Source organism: Pollicipes pollicipes, unplaced genomic scaffold (assembly GCF_011947565.3).
Source record: "Pollicipes pollicipes isolate AB1234 unplaced genomic scaffold, Ppol_2.1 Scaffold_6686;HRSCAF=7923_pilon_pilon_pilon, whole genome shotgun sequence".
In the NCBI taxonomy this organism is placed as follows: domain Eukaryota; kingdom Metazoa; phylum Arthropoda; class Thecostraca; order Pollicipedomorpha; family Pollicipedidae; genus Pollicipes; species Pollicipes pollicipes.
Genome location: NW_023596921.1, coordinates 39928531 through 39943546, shown reverse-complemented (window position 1 = coordinate 39943546; position 15016 = coordinate 39928531). Strand labels below are relative to the sequence as shown.

Here is a 15016-nt window from a genome sequence, read left to right as displayed (position 1 = left end):
ATTATCAAGTTTGAGTTGGAATATGCGGCGAATAACAAAATTACAAATTATAAGCGGGGAGCGTGGTCCGGCCGCTGAAAGTGCTGCCATGTAGGTGGGACTGGATGCTCCTTGCTAAGATAAATGCTCTCATCGTTTCGCTGACATGCGGGCATGCACGTAGTCCAAATACAATGAGTGTCGTCAATGAGGGCCTTAACCTCCCTGGAATTGTGCGCAGCCATGTGACAGCGATGACCACCGCCGCTAAATTCATTGCTTTTGTGCTCTTTCCGAGCACTACTTTAACCATACAACATCCGTCGTCCCTCCCGTCAAGAAGCAAACTCTGGCGTCGATCGTGCAACTGAGTATGTTACACGCCGTGCTCGGCTTCAGAACGCATCCGCCGTCAGCGGTTGACGGTGTCACCAGTTAGTTGGTACTGATACGTCAGTGGAGGCATCATCGTGATCTAAGGCCGCAGCGACCAGCGGCCACACCCGGTCCCGGTTTTGCATGTCAGACCACACGCATACGTCCCGCCGCGCTTCACTCAGCACAGCCGAGATACGCTGCACCCGACGCGTCCTCAATCACGGGGTCCTCACCACCACCGCGCACCGCGTCCTCGCCGGCGGCGGCGCGGGCGGACGCCGGGCACAGCCGCGCGTGGCAGCGCAGGCCGGAGCGGTGGGTGTAGGCGCGGCCGCAGCCGGCGCACTGGAACGGCCGCGTGTCCGCGTGACGCCGCTGGTGCACGGTCAGCGCGTCGCGGCGCGCGAAGCGACGCCCGCACACGCCGCAGCGGTGCGGCCGCTCGCCCGAGTGCGTGCGCAGGTGCGTCTTCAGGTGGCCGCCCTGCGAGAAGGCGCGTCCGCAGCGCTCGCACATGAAGCGCCGCTCGCCCTCGTGCACGGCGCGCGCGTGCGCGCGCAGCTCGGACGCGAACGCGAAACGCTTTCCGCACAGCTCGCACTGGAACGCGCGGCGCGCGTGCGTGACGGCGTGCTTGCGCAGCGACGAGGAGCGCGCGAACTCGGCGCCGCACGTGGCGCACACGTGCCGCGAGTCGGCGTGCTGCTCGGCTACGTGACCGAGGAGGTGCACGGGCCCGCGGGAACTGCCGCGGACAGTGGGCGGAGCGCAGCGGCGGCGCGGCCTCGTGCGCCCGCTGGTGCTCCTTCAGATGGCCGCTCTGTGAGAAGGAGCGCTCGCAGACGGCGCAGCGGTACGGCCGCTCGCCCGAGTGCACTCGCGCGTGCACGTGCAGCGTCTGGGGCTCCTTGAAGGCGCGCCCGCAGGTGGCGCACACGTACGGCCGCTCGTTGGTGTGTGTGCGCAGGTGGCTGGTCAGATACTTGGCCAGCCGGAACGCCTTGCCGCAACATGGACAACCGTACGGCTTCTCGCCCGAGTGTATGCGCTGGTGCGACGCTAGCTGCGACGCCTTGGCGAAGCGCTTGCCGCACAGGCAGCGCAGGCCGTCGTCCGCCAGCGGCGTGCGGCAGGGCCGAGTCTGACCGGCTACCTGACCCGCGGCGCCGGCGGCTGCCGTGGTCTCCTCCGAGGCGTCCCAGCGGGCCTGGCAGGTTAGGACGGGTGTTTCTGCAGGCCGGACGTCGCCTGGCGGATCGCAGGAGGCTCCCACATGGTCCGGGACCTCGCTCGGTGACTGCAGCTCAGCTCCCTCGGCCGGTGCGATCTGCACTGTGCTGTCATCGGTCGGTGGCCTCTGCTCTTTGGCACCGCCAGGAAGGCCAGACTTTTCCCCGCCATTGGCAGGTGGTGTCAAATGGATTCTGGGTAGTGGCTGTTCACCAGGTGTGCAAACGCCGAGTACCGGTGATGCGGCGACACCGAGCACCGCTGGTGCAGCGACACCAGCGATACCAGCCTGGAGAGCGGCTTCGTTTGGTACCGGTACTTCCGCAGCACGGTTCTCCACCTGCACTAGTTGGCTACCCAAACGGAGCTTTTTCCTCGTGGACTGTTTCGCTCTTGGTCCGGTCATGGTGCCGGTCTGCCTTCGCTTGGATGTCCGTGATGCACGCTGCTCGGCTCCCAAGATCCTAGGAGAAGTTGGCCTACTTGGAGAACTGGCGTCCTTACTTGGCTTGGCTTCGCTTCTGCCATCCGCGGTCGGGTCGGGCGCACTGGCGAGCATGCTGCTAATCGCTTGGCAGTCACGCTTCAGTGCGGCAGCCAGGGTCCCCGCACCGAAGCCGCTGCCCTGGGGTTCCGGGAGCAGGCTACCGCCGCAGACGTCCTGCTCGGGAACAGCGAGACGGACGCTGGCGTTGCCGGCAGCACACTCAGCCTCATCAGCCCCGCTGGCTCTGCGAAATTCTGCGGAGTCCTCGTCCCCCGCTCTGGGGCGTGCAGAGCCGTCGCCGCCGCCGCCCGGCTCTGCTCGCGTAAGGCCAGCGGGGGCGCCGTCGCCGCCCCTTGCGCTGGCTCGCAGCAGCAGCTCATCTCTGTGCCGCTCCGCGAGCGTTCCGGTGCCGGTGGTAGCCGTTGAGCAGACCGGCGCACTGGCCGCAGACCAGCGGGCGACCGCTGGCAGCCGCGCACAGCCCCAGCTGTCGTGCCACGTGCGCCAGCGACTGGTGCGCCGTGTCCGTCACCGTGCGCTGCAGGTCCCAGCAGTCGGCCGGCCGCCGGCCGGCGCAGACGCAGCAGAGCGAGCTGTCGGGGGCGGCCGAGGCTGCAGGGTCCGGCTGCACCGCCGCCCGGTGCTGGCCGTCGTCCGCCGGAAAAGCCATGGCTCCAGACGTCCATTCACTGGGAGTCACGCATCGGGAGGGCACGTCCGGTGACTCGCGTGGCAGCGGATATCTCGCACGTGCACTGTTTGACTCAGCTATTCGCTGTTCGCGGCGGCTGCTGGCCCATCGCAAGCGACGGTGAAGGGCAGTGCGTCTCCCACCAGCATCAGTCAGGGGCAGCGTGGCAGTTCAGTAGATCCGCGTGACGCCGGTCGTAGTGACGGCGCAGACCACAACGCAGCTGGTCACTGCTGGCAGACTCCAGCTCAGTGCCGACAGTCAGCCGTCGGTTTGCTTATGTAGCGTGCCCGGTGTCTGGCACAGCGCTATTTTCCCCGCTGTGTAAACACAGACTTCAGCACGGCCCGAATGGCGAAACGTAAGGCCTGCTACCGCTTGCTTGCATCGATCAGCGCAAGTTCCCGACTTCTAAACATCGCCCGTTTGGAAGTCTGGACTTCACACATGGCTCTGCAACTGTAGAGCCCTGCTGATCGCAGAGTCACACGAGCGTGGGGAGCACGGCGACTTCCGATGTGGATCCGTTTGCATTACATGTTTGTTCCATGCAACCCCGGGCTTTATTTTCTTTTGAATAGGCGAGAGAGCTCCTCCAGCTCGGGCTCCCCCCCCCCAACTTTGAGAAAAAATGGGCCAAATTTGGGAGAAACCGTGGAAATATTTTGTGGAAAGGGTGGGTCATTCTTCACTGCTCAGCTCCCCCCCCCCCCCCTCACGCACACCCCAAACTCATTTTGCAAACTATGCCTTTGCATGGAACATTCACTTATGTTGCGCTGGGCTCGATGAGTTTCTTGGATATTGACATCACCACCCACGTCGTAGAGCAGAGCGCGAACAATAGGACCATTCGCCTTCCTGGATGTTAGCCAAATAGCACGGCAGAATTTTAAAATGCGATGCCAATAATGCGGAAACCAAGTCATGATCACCAACGATGGATGTTTCCCTTCACCGGCGAGCAGGTTCGTTACATCGCTGGGAATGAGACTCAGGAGATGTACCTGAGACTTAACCGAGCGTGTGGTTTGTCACGTAACGAGATCCACATGCTAACCGTTACACCGCCGGAACGGCGCTTTAACAGGCCCACCGAAATCAAGACTAACCGACGTAACTTCTCAAACAGTACCAGCCGTCCTTCCAGCCCGCATCCTACTCGTCACATAAAATACTCATTGAGTTTGCTGTCACAGGTACTTGCCACAGTTACTGACTAGCCCCAGGATGTCCAACTAGGGGAGACGGAGGCGGACTATTATAACACATCCGGTTGTTCTTCAGTTGGAGTGGTTTCGCAGCGCATGCACCTCGCCAAATGTTCTAGTTTCTGGTGCCATCGCCTGGCCCTGTCTTGTGCATGGCGTCACCGCAGTCATAAATAAAAAATGAAAGTATATTGGAATATAAATGGCGTCTGATGACGCTTCTGTTACTCAACGTTACTGGGCATCCTATTCGTGGGCATGAAAATGGCGGTGCTATTTTTAGAAAGCAAAATACAGCCCGGGATCACGTCAATACAACCCGAGCCAGAAAGATGCAGTTGACACAAACCACACTCTATTTGCTCACATCCGCCGCAACTTCACACACTGGCGAGCACAGCTCGTATCACATGGGTTCACCGTAACAACAGAGGTCCGTTCTTCACCGGCAAACGCTGGCCCGAGGCAGCTGCTAACCGTGACGTCACAAGTACCCTCGCCACACGCTAACGACCACGAAGGCCAAAAGACAGCCCTGTTGTGGCACAGCATACAGCATGTCACAACGTATGTCATATATTTAACATCGGCATGCCATAATGACATGATAAAGTCATGAACCAATGCCCAATGTCTCATTGACACATGCCATTTGATCCGTGACATCACATGTGGCTGCATCATATCAGTGTTTGCCACCGGACTCTACACCGCCACCCGCTCCTGGCCGGCCGATCTGCCATCAGCTGGCCGCCGGTCCGCCGGGCGCCGGGCCGTCGCCGTCGTCGTCGGCGGCCGTCGGCTCGTTTCGGCAGATGACGGACACCCGCCGGCCGCGCGGCACCCGCCGTTCGGCGAACGTCGACAGCGACGCGCTCAGGATCTCGTGCGTGTAGTCGTAGCGGGCCGAGTTCCTGCGCGCGCACGAGCGGACGGGATGTGAGGAGCGTTCTGGGCCCGGTCAGATGTGCTGGGGTCACGCTGACACAGGCGCGCGCACGAGCGGACGAGATGTGAGGAGCGTTTGGGGCCCGGTCAGATGTACTGTTGTCACGCTGACGCAGGCGCTGGCCCAGCGGCGCCGGCGCCCGTCTCCAGATTCCCAGGCGCCGCTGCCCTCATAAAAGATATACAGGTGCAGCAGCCATGGACAGCAAGACAGTCATCCATTTTCAGCCAAACGTCAGCTTCTTCCGTCGCACTCCAGCGTGTTGGAATTAGATTGAAACTGCGGCGAAAACGAGGCAAACAAAGGAACGAAGTAAAAACGTAACATGTGCTACAGGGTCAAAGCATGTAAGCATTGGGGACATGGGAACAGGCCTTTCATACTTCGGAAGAAACGAGAGGGACGCTGATCTGTCCGCATCTGGGTGAGCGCGACAAAGCGCAGCTCCCACGCCGCACGACCATGCGGTGAGTGGCGCGGCATGCCAGCGGAGGCCGGTGGCGAACGGACGGTGCCGCACCACCTAAGACGGCGGACCACTGCACCAGGGGAGCCGGCGGCAGCTGGTGCCTTACCTCATGACGTAAAGCGAGCGCCGCCCCAGCAGGGCGTCCAGCCGGCGTTCGGGCTCGGCGCAGCTGACCAGCCGCATCACGGCGTCCGAGAGGAGGCTCAGACCGGCGATCACGCTGCCGCAGAACTGCAACATCGGTGGCGGCGCCTTCAGCGTCGGCCTCCACTGGCGGCCGACGGCTCTGGACGAACTGCTAGCGACGCATGAGCGTGTGGCGACGGACACGGCGGAGCACCCATAAAGTTATGATGCCGTGATGAGCCGCCAGGGGAGTTGTGTCGGCGTGGTAAGTAGAATCTGCTCCAGCCTGTGCTAAAAGCTATCCAAGTGGCATCCAACAGACAGTTTGACACTATCAGATTCCACATCCGCCAGCACTAGCACGAAGACACGCTACTGCATGGCTTCATTCAGTAGCAGTGATCAGCCCTTGGCGATATCACGAACCCATCTCGGCACAAACACGGCAAGCCAGCATGGGTTCAGCTGGCGCCTCGCCGTTCTCCGCCCCGCCGCGACGCTCACCCGGCGGCTGTCCACGTGCGGCTTGATGACGCCGTCACCGGCCAGGTCGAGCACGTGCACGTGGCGCAACTGGGCCGTGCCGACCGGGAAGGCCAGCCGGCGCACGCGGTCGAGCACGCGCGCGTTCTCCGGGTTCCACTGCGGCCGCTCCGTCTCGCGGAAGCCATGGATCGCCTGCAGCAGGGCCGGCGTCGGGATGAAGCTGCCGTCGACGGCGCACCGCTGGCCGCTGCCGTCGCTGGTTGGCATGTGTTGCCACGGGGAGGGCTTGGAGACCAGTCGGACCGAGGTATGTGCTCCAGTCGGATCGTGAGACGCCCAAGGCGGACTCCTCACGCCGCCAATCAGGTGGTACTAATCTGGTCTGGCTGGACCCAGTCACATGAACTAGCCACCAGAAGGACCGAGCAAGTCCACTTGCTGGTAGAGGCAGATGGTGGGAGAGGGGAGAGGAGGGGAAGATGTTGCATTACAGGGACCAGAACAGGGATATTAATGGGGATGTGTCACATTGACCTATGAGACCAGTTTGAACCAACTCCAACACAATGGATCCAACAAAATGGTTGTGGTGGACAATGTAATGCACACTGTATACCAACTGTGGTAAAACACTTTGGTAAAACACTGCCACTGGTTAAACCATAATGTTATTGCTTTCATTATATTTCATCACACAGCATGATCTCACAAAACTGGTACCTAGAAAAGCATGAGGAAAGGTCTACAATGAGAAACTGTTCTGAGGTGCCTAGAACCTGGTGGAACAGTTGGTACGCACCCAGGAGCATGAAACCCCATACTATTCATCACTGTTTCAAGGTTACATCACATCACCAGCACTTGATACTTACATCATCCCAATGGTCAAACTCATACCTCATCCTCTTCAAATATGGGCCAATTTCTCCCATGATACATTCCTCTTCAGACTCAGTGATGAAATCGTTAAAAACCAGCATATCTTGCAGCACGGTAGCCCTGGTTTCCTTAGACCAGTTGCCATGAAGAACGAGGGAGCCTTGATCTGCCTGATAGCTCTTTTCATGGTGTAGTGCATTACTGCATTGCACTTTGGAAGAACGTGCAACTTGTTCATTTCCTTGCTTCACAGAATTAAAGAGCCTTTTTCCTAATCTTTGTCTTCCATTAAAGCTTGTCAAAACACATCTCTTCCAATGCAAGAGACAGTACGGTACCATGGCCGCAGCTTTTCTACTTATTGGTTCAGCACATCAAGCCTCTGAGAAAGATCAAATCTCTGTGAGTGCCATAAATGTTATTAACATGTGAGGCTTTACCCTCACACATCAAAAGCAATGTCAGTCTGCCATGCATGTAGCTTCTCGAAGGATGGCCAGGAAAAAATACTTATAGTATTAATGCTGGCCTGCCGTCTTAGGCATACTCATCTGAAGTAACGTTATAACGCATTTCTTCCCCCCCCCCCCTCCCCTCGAACAAACCTGGCAGTGTCATCTTTATCCTTCGCAATGACCGTCTCAATCTACAATCACTCATTTCACATTCAGTAACGATGGTATACACTGCAGTCGCGACCATTCAGCGATTCCCAAGTTTATAAGCGACCCCACGCTACGATGTAAGAAGTACTGTTGTTGTTGTTGTTGTTTAAGGGCGCATAGCCTCTTGGGCTCAGGCGTCCATCGTTGAAGTGTTGTCTTGCAAGTTTGGTAGCACAGGTGGTAACTAAGCGCGACAGAGGATAGAAGGAATGTGTCGCACTGGTCAGGAATTTTCGTGCAGGATAGTGGTGTAGCAAGGAGGTGCAGTAAACGGTGTTAGTTTCTAGAAAACTCGGTGTTAAATGTTCAGATACATAAACTGATTAGTGAACTAAAACAAGAGAACAAAAAGTCCGGTTTTTTTGCCAGGCTCTTTTTTATCATTTTCTTTTAACCGCAGCTTCCCCACATGATAGACGTTGCAGGTTAGTCATCAGTCAGTCGGCAGTCACAACATTGCCGTTTAACAAAGCATTTACCAGATGGAAATTTCACATATCTGCCATGCCGTGTACTCTAACGCATGCACGCACATTCATCTGTCTTCACCATGCTCGTTCAAACCTCATTCATGTTATCTCCTCTGCTTACGCACACACCCACGTATCACACATATACACATATTTGCTACACATAATTCCTATACCACTTCCTTGCTTCTCACATTTCTCAAGCATCCAGTCAGACATCGTACGCAGATATGCACGCAAGCTTAAATTATACATAGAATAAACAACTCATTTCAAACAATTACAATATAGTATAAACAGCATGGCAGCAATCAATGACAGCAAAGCAAAATTGCACTTGTCCCGCACGCAAAGGCAGCACTTCACAATTGTTTCAGTAGGTCGCAGTGTCGCAAATATTTCATCACTCCATCAATGATGTCCGGGAATTGATTTCCTACCAGCGACCTCACACAAAATTGTGTTCCGGACCGTTGACATAGTGTTACCAATGATCGTCTTTCGTGAAAATATACGGGGCATTCAAGAAGAATGTGATACACTGTTAATGGACATTGACATCGTTCACATTCAGGTTGGAGGTTTCTATCTATCATGTATGCGTGGGTATAGCGAGTATGCCCAAGTCTCAGCCGGCACAGCACTATCTCTTCGCGTCGGACTGCTCGCTTACAGGAGACCCAGTCTCCTACCTCTTCTTTGATGCGTTTTAAATTAGTCCTAGGGTTGTAATCTGTCCAATATTTGTTGAATAATTCACGAATACTTCGACGCACTTTAGGAAAATAATCTTTAGGACCCATTTGAAAATTACACACGTCATTCAATCTTATAGCCATCTTTGCTTGTGCATCCGCTGTCTCGTTTCCGCGTATATTACTATGGCTTGGGATCCAGAGGACAATGATTATACTGCCCATTTCAATAAGCTGACTGACCGTCTCTAGTAAATGGATCACGATCGGGTTTTCAGAAGTCGGATTTCCCAGGGCTGTTATAATGGACAAGGAGTCTGTGCATATAACACATTTGAGGATGCGATTTGTATGTGTATAATTCAGAGCCTGTAATACTGCGAATCCTTCAGCTATAAATATCGAACAAAGTTCAGGAAGTTTAAATTTTTGACGTCTTTCACCGTGGACAAAAGCACATCCAACTCCGTCTGCACTTTTTGCTCCATCGGTAAATATGAACTCGTATTCTGTATACCTGCTTCTCAAATCATTAAACTCACATTGAATTTGCACTTCATCTAGCGTTCTCTTGCTCCTGTTAGTCAACTTTATCAACGTACATTTACGTAATCTCCATGGCGGAACGACGCTGCGTTTTAAGGTCACCTCTTCTGGGAAATCGAATCCTGTTTCATGACACATATTAAGTATTCTCTCATATAGCGGGAAACCAGAAATCCTTTTCATATATCCAGTCTCTACCTCATGTAACGCAGCCTCATTGGCCATAAGTTTTCTGCATGGATGATCCTCTCGACTTAGTATCTTCAGGGAATAACGGAGAGACAAGTCGCATCTCCTCAGTCTCAAGGGAAGTATGTCTGCTTCAACCATCAATGGTAGAATGGGCGAAGTTCTAAAGGCTCCAGTAGCAATTCTAATGCATTCATTTTGAATGACATCAATCATTTCCACTGCCTTGTTACGGGGACCATCAAAAACTTGGCATGCGTACTCTAATATCGGTCTTATCATGGCTTTGTATATTCTCAATAGTGTAGAACGATCTGCGCCACAGCCTTTTCCAGATAAACATTTTAATATTGATATCCTTTTGACAGCTTTTGTTTTAATGTACTGCATCATCGTGTTTAAGTTCAGCCTAGAGTCCAGCATCACTCCCAAAAACTTGACGGTGTCGGTGTATGTTAACGGCTGGTTATATATATGTAAGTTAGGTATGTTCGTCATCTCTCTTGCCTTCATATACCTTCGAAATACAATTGCGTTGCATTTGTGAGGTGAGAAAAGGAAACCCCACCGATCAGCCCATGCACTCACATGGTTCAACGCCCCCTGCATTTTATTAACTAGATGAAAAATTCTCCTTCCCTGCACCCATAGAGAGCAATCGTCAGCGTACAGCGCTCGGGACACTTCACTCGGGACATTTCCACACACGTCATCAATCATGATGTTAAACAATATCGGGGATATAACTCCTCCTTGGACTAAGCCGTTTTCCTGTTCGAACGTATCCGATAATGTTCCATTGCGCACCTGAAAGGTTCTGTTATCAAGGTACGATCTAACGAAATACATAAGGCGTCCTCTAAAACCCATATTAAACATTTTGTGAGCAAAGCAACTTTAGACGTGAGATTATATGCATTTTTAAGGTCCAAAAAAACAGCCAAGGTATATTTGTTGTAGAAAAAACCTTTTCTAATCTCGGACTCCAGCCTGACTACATGGTCTGTGGTACTTCTTCCATTCCTAAATGCACACTGATATTTAGACAACATATTGTTCCGCTCAAGAAACCAGGATAACCGTCTGGCGACCATTCGTTCCATTATTTTGCTAAAACATGAAGTTAGCTGAATTGGTCTATATGACTCAGGGTTTTCCCTAGGTTTGCCTGGTTTCAAAATAGGAACAATAATCGAGTGTCTCCATTCATCAGGGATATCACCTCCACACCATATGCAGTTCATCATTTCCAAAATTGAATGCAATTGTTCATCAGGTAGGTGTCTAAAAAACGCGTAATGTATCTCATCCGGTCCAATGGATGTATTGCCGCATTTAGCAATAGACATTTGTAGCTCAGTCATCGTGAATACATCATTATAAACCTCCTCATTGTCAGAAATAATGACGGCATTTGATCCATCATCTGCCATTCCAGCTCTCTAAAAGTGGCTCGGTAGTTCCGAGAGGACGACATGTCAGAAAACAACCGTCCGAAGATATTTCCAACTTCAGTTGGGTCGTCAATTATGTTACCAGCCACCTTCAGAACAGGTAAGGGTCTCGCAAATCGCTCCTTTCTGGTAAATTTCCTAATGATGTCCCATAAGTGTTGTATCGGCGTATTCACATTGAACATATGCAATAGTTTTTCCCACGAATCTTTCTTTGCCGTACGAATTATCCTTCTGGCTTTCGCCTTCGCCTCCTTATAAGCCAATAAATGCAGATGTGTGTGCGAACGTCGGAATCGATTGAGCGCCCGTTTCCTTGCCCGAATTGCCTCCTTGCACTCGTCAGTCCACCAGGGGCAGCTATATTTGGTGTTTCTGATTTTCCGAGGAATACTTTCTTTTGCTGCTCCCAGCATAACCTTCGTAATGTTTTGGTAGTTTTGCATACCGTCCCTTTCATTGAATCGCAAACAACATCTGTCAGTAAATTCAGACCAGTTCGCCTTGTTAATATTCCAACCAGTAAATTCGTCACGTCGTGGTGGAATATCTCCATACCTATCATATGTAATATAAACTGGGAGATGATCACTGGAGTGTAAGTCAGTGTCCGTTTGCCAATGCATGAATTGTCCCACACTGCTTGACGTCACAGTCAGGTCGATATGTGACCATAATCCTGTGTACTCGTCCATTCTGGTTGGGGAACCATCGTTCATCACTTTTAAGGCATGTTGCCGTATTATCATTTCCCACACCTTTCCACGAGAATCGCACCGGTCTGCACCCCATAAGAAATGCCGACTATTGGCGTCCGTGTTTATGATATACGGCTGCGGTAGCTGTGTAACCAAGTCGTTCAGTTCAAGGTACGTCAAATTCTCGTTTGGTGGTAAGTATAAAGAACAAACACAAATACGAGAATGCCCCATTGTCACCGAACATGCCACCGCCTGAAAATTAGTATTTAGTGTGACCTGAAAATGAGGTAGGTCGTTGCTGACGTAGATTGATGCTCCGCCTCGTCTAATATGTGCGTCAGAATAAGCGTTATAAAGAGTATATCCGGGAATTCTGAAATCATATTGGTCAGTAGGGAGGAAGTGTGTCTCTTGGAGACATACGGCACTATGTGGTCTTGCCAGCAGCAGTGGTTTTATCTCCGCCCACTTTGAAATCACACCTCTACAGTTCCACTGCATAATGCTGAAAGTCATTTTATTGTTGCCTTAGACTGCAGACTCCGTCCAGTCAAGCACACACGCCGACAACAGTTCGACATTTATTGAACTTTTAAACTTGAACATCAGAAAATCACGCGAGTAGCCTGTACCGCGTACCATATCCCCACACACAAACATACAACCAATGCGCAGCCCGAACGCCGAAATCCAACAAAGGACCGCCACCAAAAACATGAAAAAATCAGATAAATAATTAATAAATATGCCAAACATCGGTATGTACTACTTGTCCTGTAACTGCGAACAAAACATCTCAGTACATACACATTTCCCTTTCCCTTATTCCCCTCCCCAGCCAGCCCCAACCCCGCGGTCGGAACCAGACGCGCTCCGGCCGGTCGAGTGGAAATAGCGCCTGTACCATTGCCCCCGGCAAGGATCACCCCGCACCCTCCGAAGGGTGACCTCCACGAGACAAACAACCTCAGCTCGTCCACCCCCTGACCCGAATTAGGTATCGCACCTGGATGTTTAACCTTACCTCCGAGAACCAAGTGGGCTGGGACTAGCCCAACCGGGCGACCTCTGCTCAAACCGAAAACGCAGCTGCCTCCGAAAAACACCATGAACTCGTTATTTAAGTCTCCCTCAACTTTGCAAACCATTTCGCATAACAATCCCGGCATTAAGGGTCCTAAAATAACTATGAAAACAAACACCACCGACCTCTGTATGCCCTCCGCACGAGAACAGTTACGTGGAGAACGTCTGAATTTGCTGGCCTATTCATTCAAATATTCAACATACCTGTCAACCAATCACCAACAAACTATTCAGCTATTAACAAAGAAGAAAGAAACGTGGTTCACTCCATTTCAATACTAGTTAGTCTTCCTTCCATGACCTCCTTTGGCTGGAGTTTCTCTTCGGCCTCTCCGTAGATCTCCCTGCTCGGCTAATCATTGGTGATGGGGTAGTGTCATTAGGTACCTCAGATATGTTACATTGTTGTTTGTCCTTTTTCTTTGCCCTACATGCTCTCTGCCAACCCTCCATCTCCTCATTATGCTCCACAGTCATATGATTCATCTCCCTGTCCACTCTTTCACTTTCTACATCATCTCTCTGCATCACTTGAACCTCTCCATCATTCCTCCTCTCATAGGTTTCCTGCTCATCTTTTTGAGTGTCCTTCTGTCCCTCCGCTATAACATCCACCTCAACTTCCTCATCCTGTCTACCTACAGGTCTGGTACTGTCATCCCTCCCCCTGGTATTCCCCTGGGCACCTTGTTTCATCAGCAGTTGCTGAAGCAGAGCAATCATCTCACCCACCTTTTCTTCCAGTTTTCCTACTTTTTCCCTGAGGTCATCATGCTGCTTGTTAGTGGGAGCCACACTTGGGTGCCGGACAGTTGCAGCATATGACTTCAGGACAGGGGGGTCATGCTCTTTTTCATATTGCCTTCTAGCCTGAGGGTATGAGAGTTCTTGTTCAGTTTTAATCTTACATATCTCCTTTTCTTTTTTCCATATTTCACACTCTCTGGCCATGCATGAGTGTCCTGACTGTTTGCAGTTCACACACCAGCGCTCACATTCCCCTTCATGCTTTCCTTTCCCACAACGAAGGCATAGGGGATCACCAGGGCATCTTGTTTCAGTGTGGCCAAATCTGCCACAACCAAAACATATCAGTGGGTTGGGGATATATTGGTGGACATGGTATGTGATGTAATCTAGCTCCATTTTGGCTGGGCATGAGGACCTGTCAAATGTCAAAAGTATGGTTGGGGTATTCTCCATCTTTCCATCCACCCTCTTGGTGAATCTCCGAGCACCCACTACCCCAAATTCACCCAGCCATCCCACAATCTCGGTCTCGGACAAATCTACAAGGTCATATGCAATGATGGTTCCCCTGGATGTGTTCATTCTTTGTTCCCGAACAACCTCACACTCCTCATTCCCAAACTTTTTGTTTTTCATGAACTTTTCAGTCTGTCCATGATTTTTTGGTTTTTATCAGAAGGCTGCCTGCAGCCAGAAGATTCGCCTTTTCAACCTTCTCAGAGCCTCCCAGAACTCCTCTCACGCACATCTGGATCCATGGCCAACCTTTGGACTTGAATGATTTCCCTGAGTTGAGTGTTATTTTCAGGTATGAGCCTGAGGATTCCCCCCCTACCTGAGAAAAGAAAAGTTAATCTGTACGCACTCGCTTACCGGGTCGGCTCGGCCCAGTCATCTTCACTTCACTCCATCACCACCAAGAAGAAAGAACATTACACTGAGATTCACCCGAAGTCTTGAAACAGGAAGAAATTCAGAAGTAAATTAAATGTGACCCCACAGAACTCGCTTCCACCGTTCGTATGGCCTGTCAAAAATGCTCTACACTTATCCAGACACCAACACGCGCCACCCCAGACGGCCGGAACGTGTTGGCTTCAGCAGTACTCGAACGCGAATCGCTATCTAACGATGTAAGAAGTACTTTTTGTTTATGAATGCTTACTTTTCGACACAGCCTCGCCAGTTTCCGCTGTATTTGAGAAGTTCGTTTTCTTTGCGGTCCGTTTTGACTGTTGTTATTTTGCCAAGGTTGTGGTCTAATGACGTCACTGATACATTATATTTCGAAATAACGCCCCGGGTTGCCAACAACGTCTGACATAATTACTGCTCAAACTGTTGCCGTCGTCTAGAAGGCTAATATCTAAACGGCCTTCCCCTCCCGGCTAGCTCAGTTGGTAGAACTCTCAAGTCCTTCTCTCACCATCAGAAGACCCTGGCTCGAATCCCACCAATTTCAAGAAGAGAATTCCTGTTGTGAAACATACGTGGTTCGACGCCAAACAGCATCCAGCTATTCTCGTGACTCAGCAGCACATGACAACAGCCCGGGACTTTGCTGGCCGAAACGCT

At 51.9% G+C, this 15016-nt stretch overlaps 2 protein-coding genes across 5 annotated transcripts; both read right to left on the bottom strand.

The window, feature by feature from the left end:
- Positions 1 to 531: 531 nt before the first annotated feature.
- LOC119108310 (zinc finger protein 229-like) lies at positions 532 to 2744 on the bottom strand. The gene is made up of 4 exons (XM_037231886.1): positions 2475 to 2744; positions 1094 to 1564; positions 742 to 1059; positions 532 to 702 (listed from the first exon to the last, which is right to left on the bottom strand). The coding sequence occupies exons 1-4, from the start codon at positions 2742 to 2744 to the stop codon at positions 532 to 534; spliced, it is 1230 nt and encodes a 409-aa protein (XP_037087781.1).
- A 1570-nt stretch (positions 2745 to 4314) lies between these two features.
- Positions 4315 to 14543, bottom strand: LOC119107104 (alpha-ketoglutarate-dependent dioxygenase alkB homolog 7, mitochondrial). 4 transcript variants are annotated; one of them, XM_037230475.1, is made up of 5 exons: positions 14307 to 14543; positions 6879 to 7267; positions 6025 to 6198; positions 5501 to 5625; positions 4315 to 4890 (listed from the first exon to the last, which is right to left on the bottom strand). In XM_037230475.1, the coding sequence occupies exons 2-5, from the start codon at positions 7224 to 7226 to the stop codon at positions 4719 to 4721; spliced, it is 819 nt and encodes a 272-aa protein (XP_037086370.1). In that variant the 5' UTR covers positions 7227 to 7267; positions 14307 to 14543; the 3' UTR covers positions 4315 to 4718. The 4 variants fall into 4 exon arrangements, with proteins under 4 accessions (XP_037086370.1, XP_037086369.1, XP_037086368.1 ...); XM_037230474.1 differs by having other exon boundaries at positions 14315 to 14543; XM_037230473.1 differs by lacking the exon at positions 14307 to 14543 and adding an exon at positions 7639 to 7908.
- Positions 14544 to 15016: the final 473 nt, after the last annotated feature.

What these genes read in the sequence shown, in the direction of transcription:
- LOC119108310 (XM_037231886.1), bottom strand. Translation starts at nt 2,744, where the DNA reads ATGGCTTTTCCGGCGGACGACGGCCAGCACCGGGCGGCGGTGCAGCCG. An exon ending in GCTACCACCGGCACCGGAAC is followed by an intron (nt 1,565 to 2,474) that starts GCTCGCGGAGCG and finishes CTAACCTGCCAG; the next exon opens with GCCCGCTGGGACGCCTCGGA. An exon ending in CGCGCCGCGACGCGCTGACC is followed by an intron (nt 703 to 741) that starts GTGCACCAGCGG and finishes CGGCCGTTCCAG; the next exon opens with TGCGCCGGCTGCGGCCGCGC.
- LOC119107104 (XM_037230475.1), bottom strand. Translation starts at nt 7,226, where the DNA reads ATGGTACCGTACTGTCTCTTGCATTGGAAGAGATGTGTTTTGACAAGC. An exon ending in AGTTTGACCATTGGGATGAT is followed by an intron (nt 6,199 to 6,878) that starts GTAAGTATCAAG and finishes GCCCTGCTGCAG; the next exon opens with GCGATCCATGGCTTCCGCGA. An exon ending in CGCACGTGGACAGCCGCCGG is followed by an intron (nt 5,626 to 6,024) that starts GTGAGCGTCGCG and finishes CCGATGTTGCAG; the next exon opens with TTCTGCGGCAGCGTGATCGC.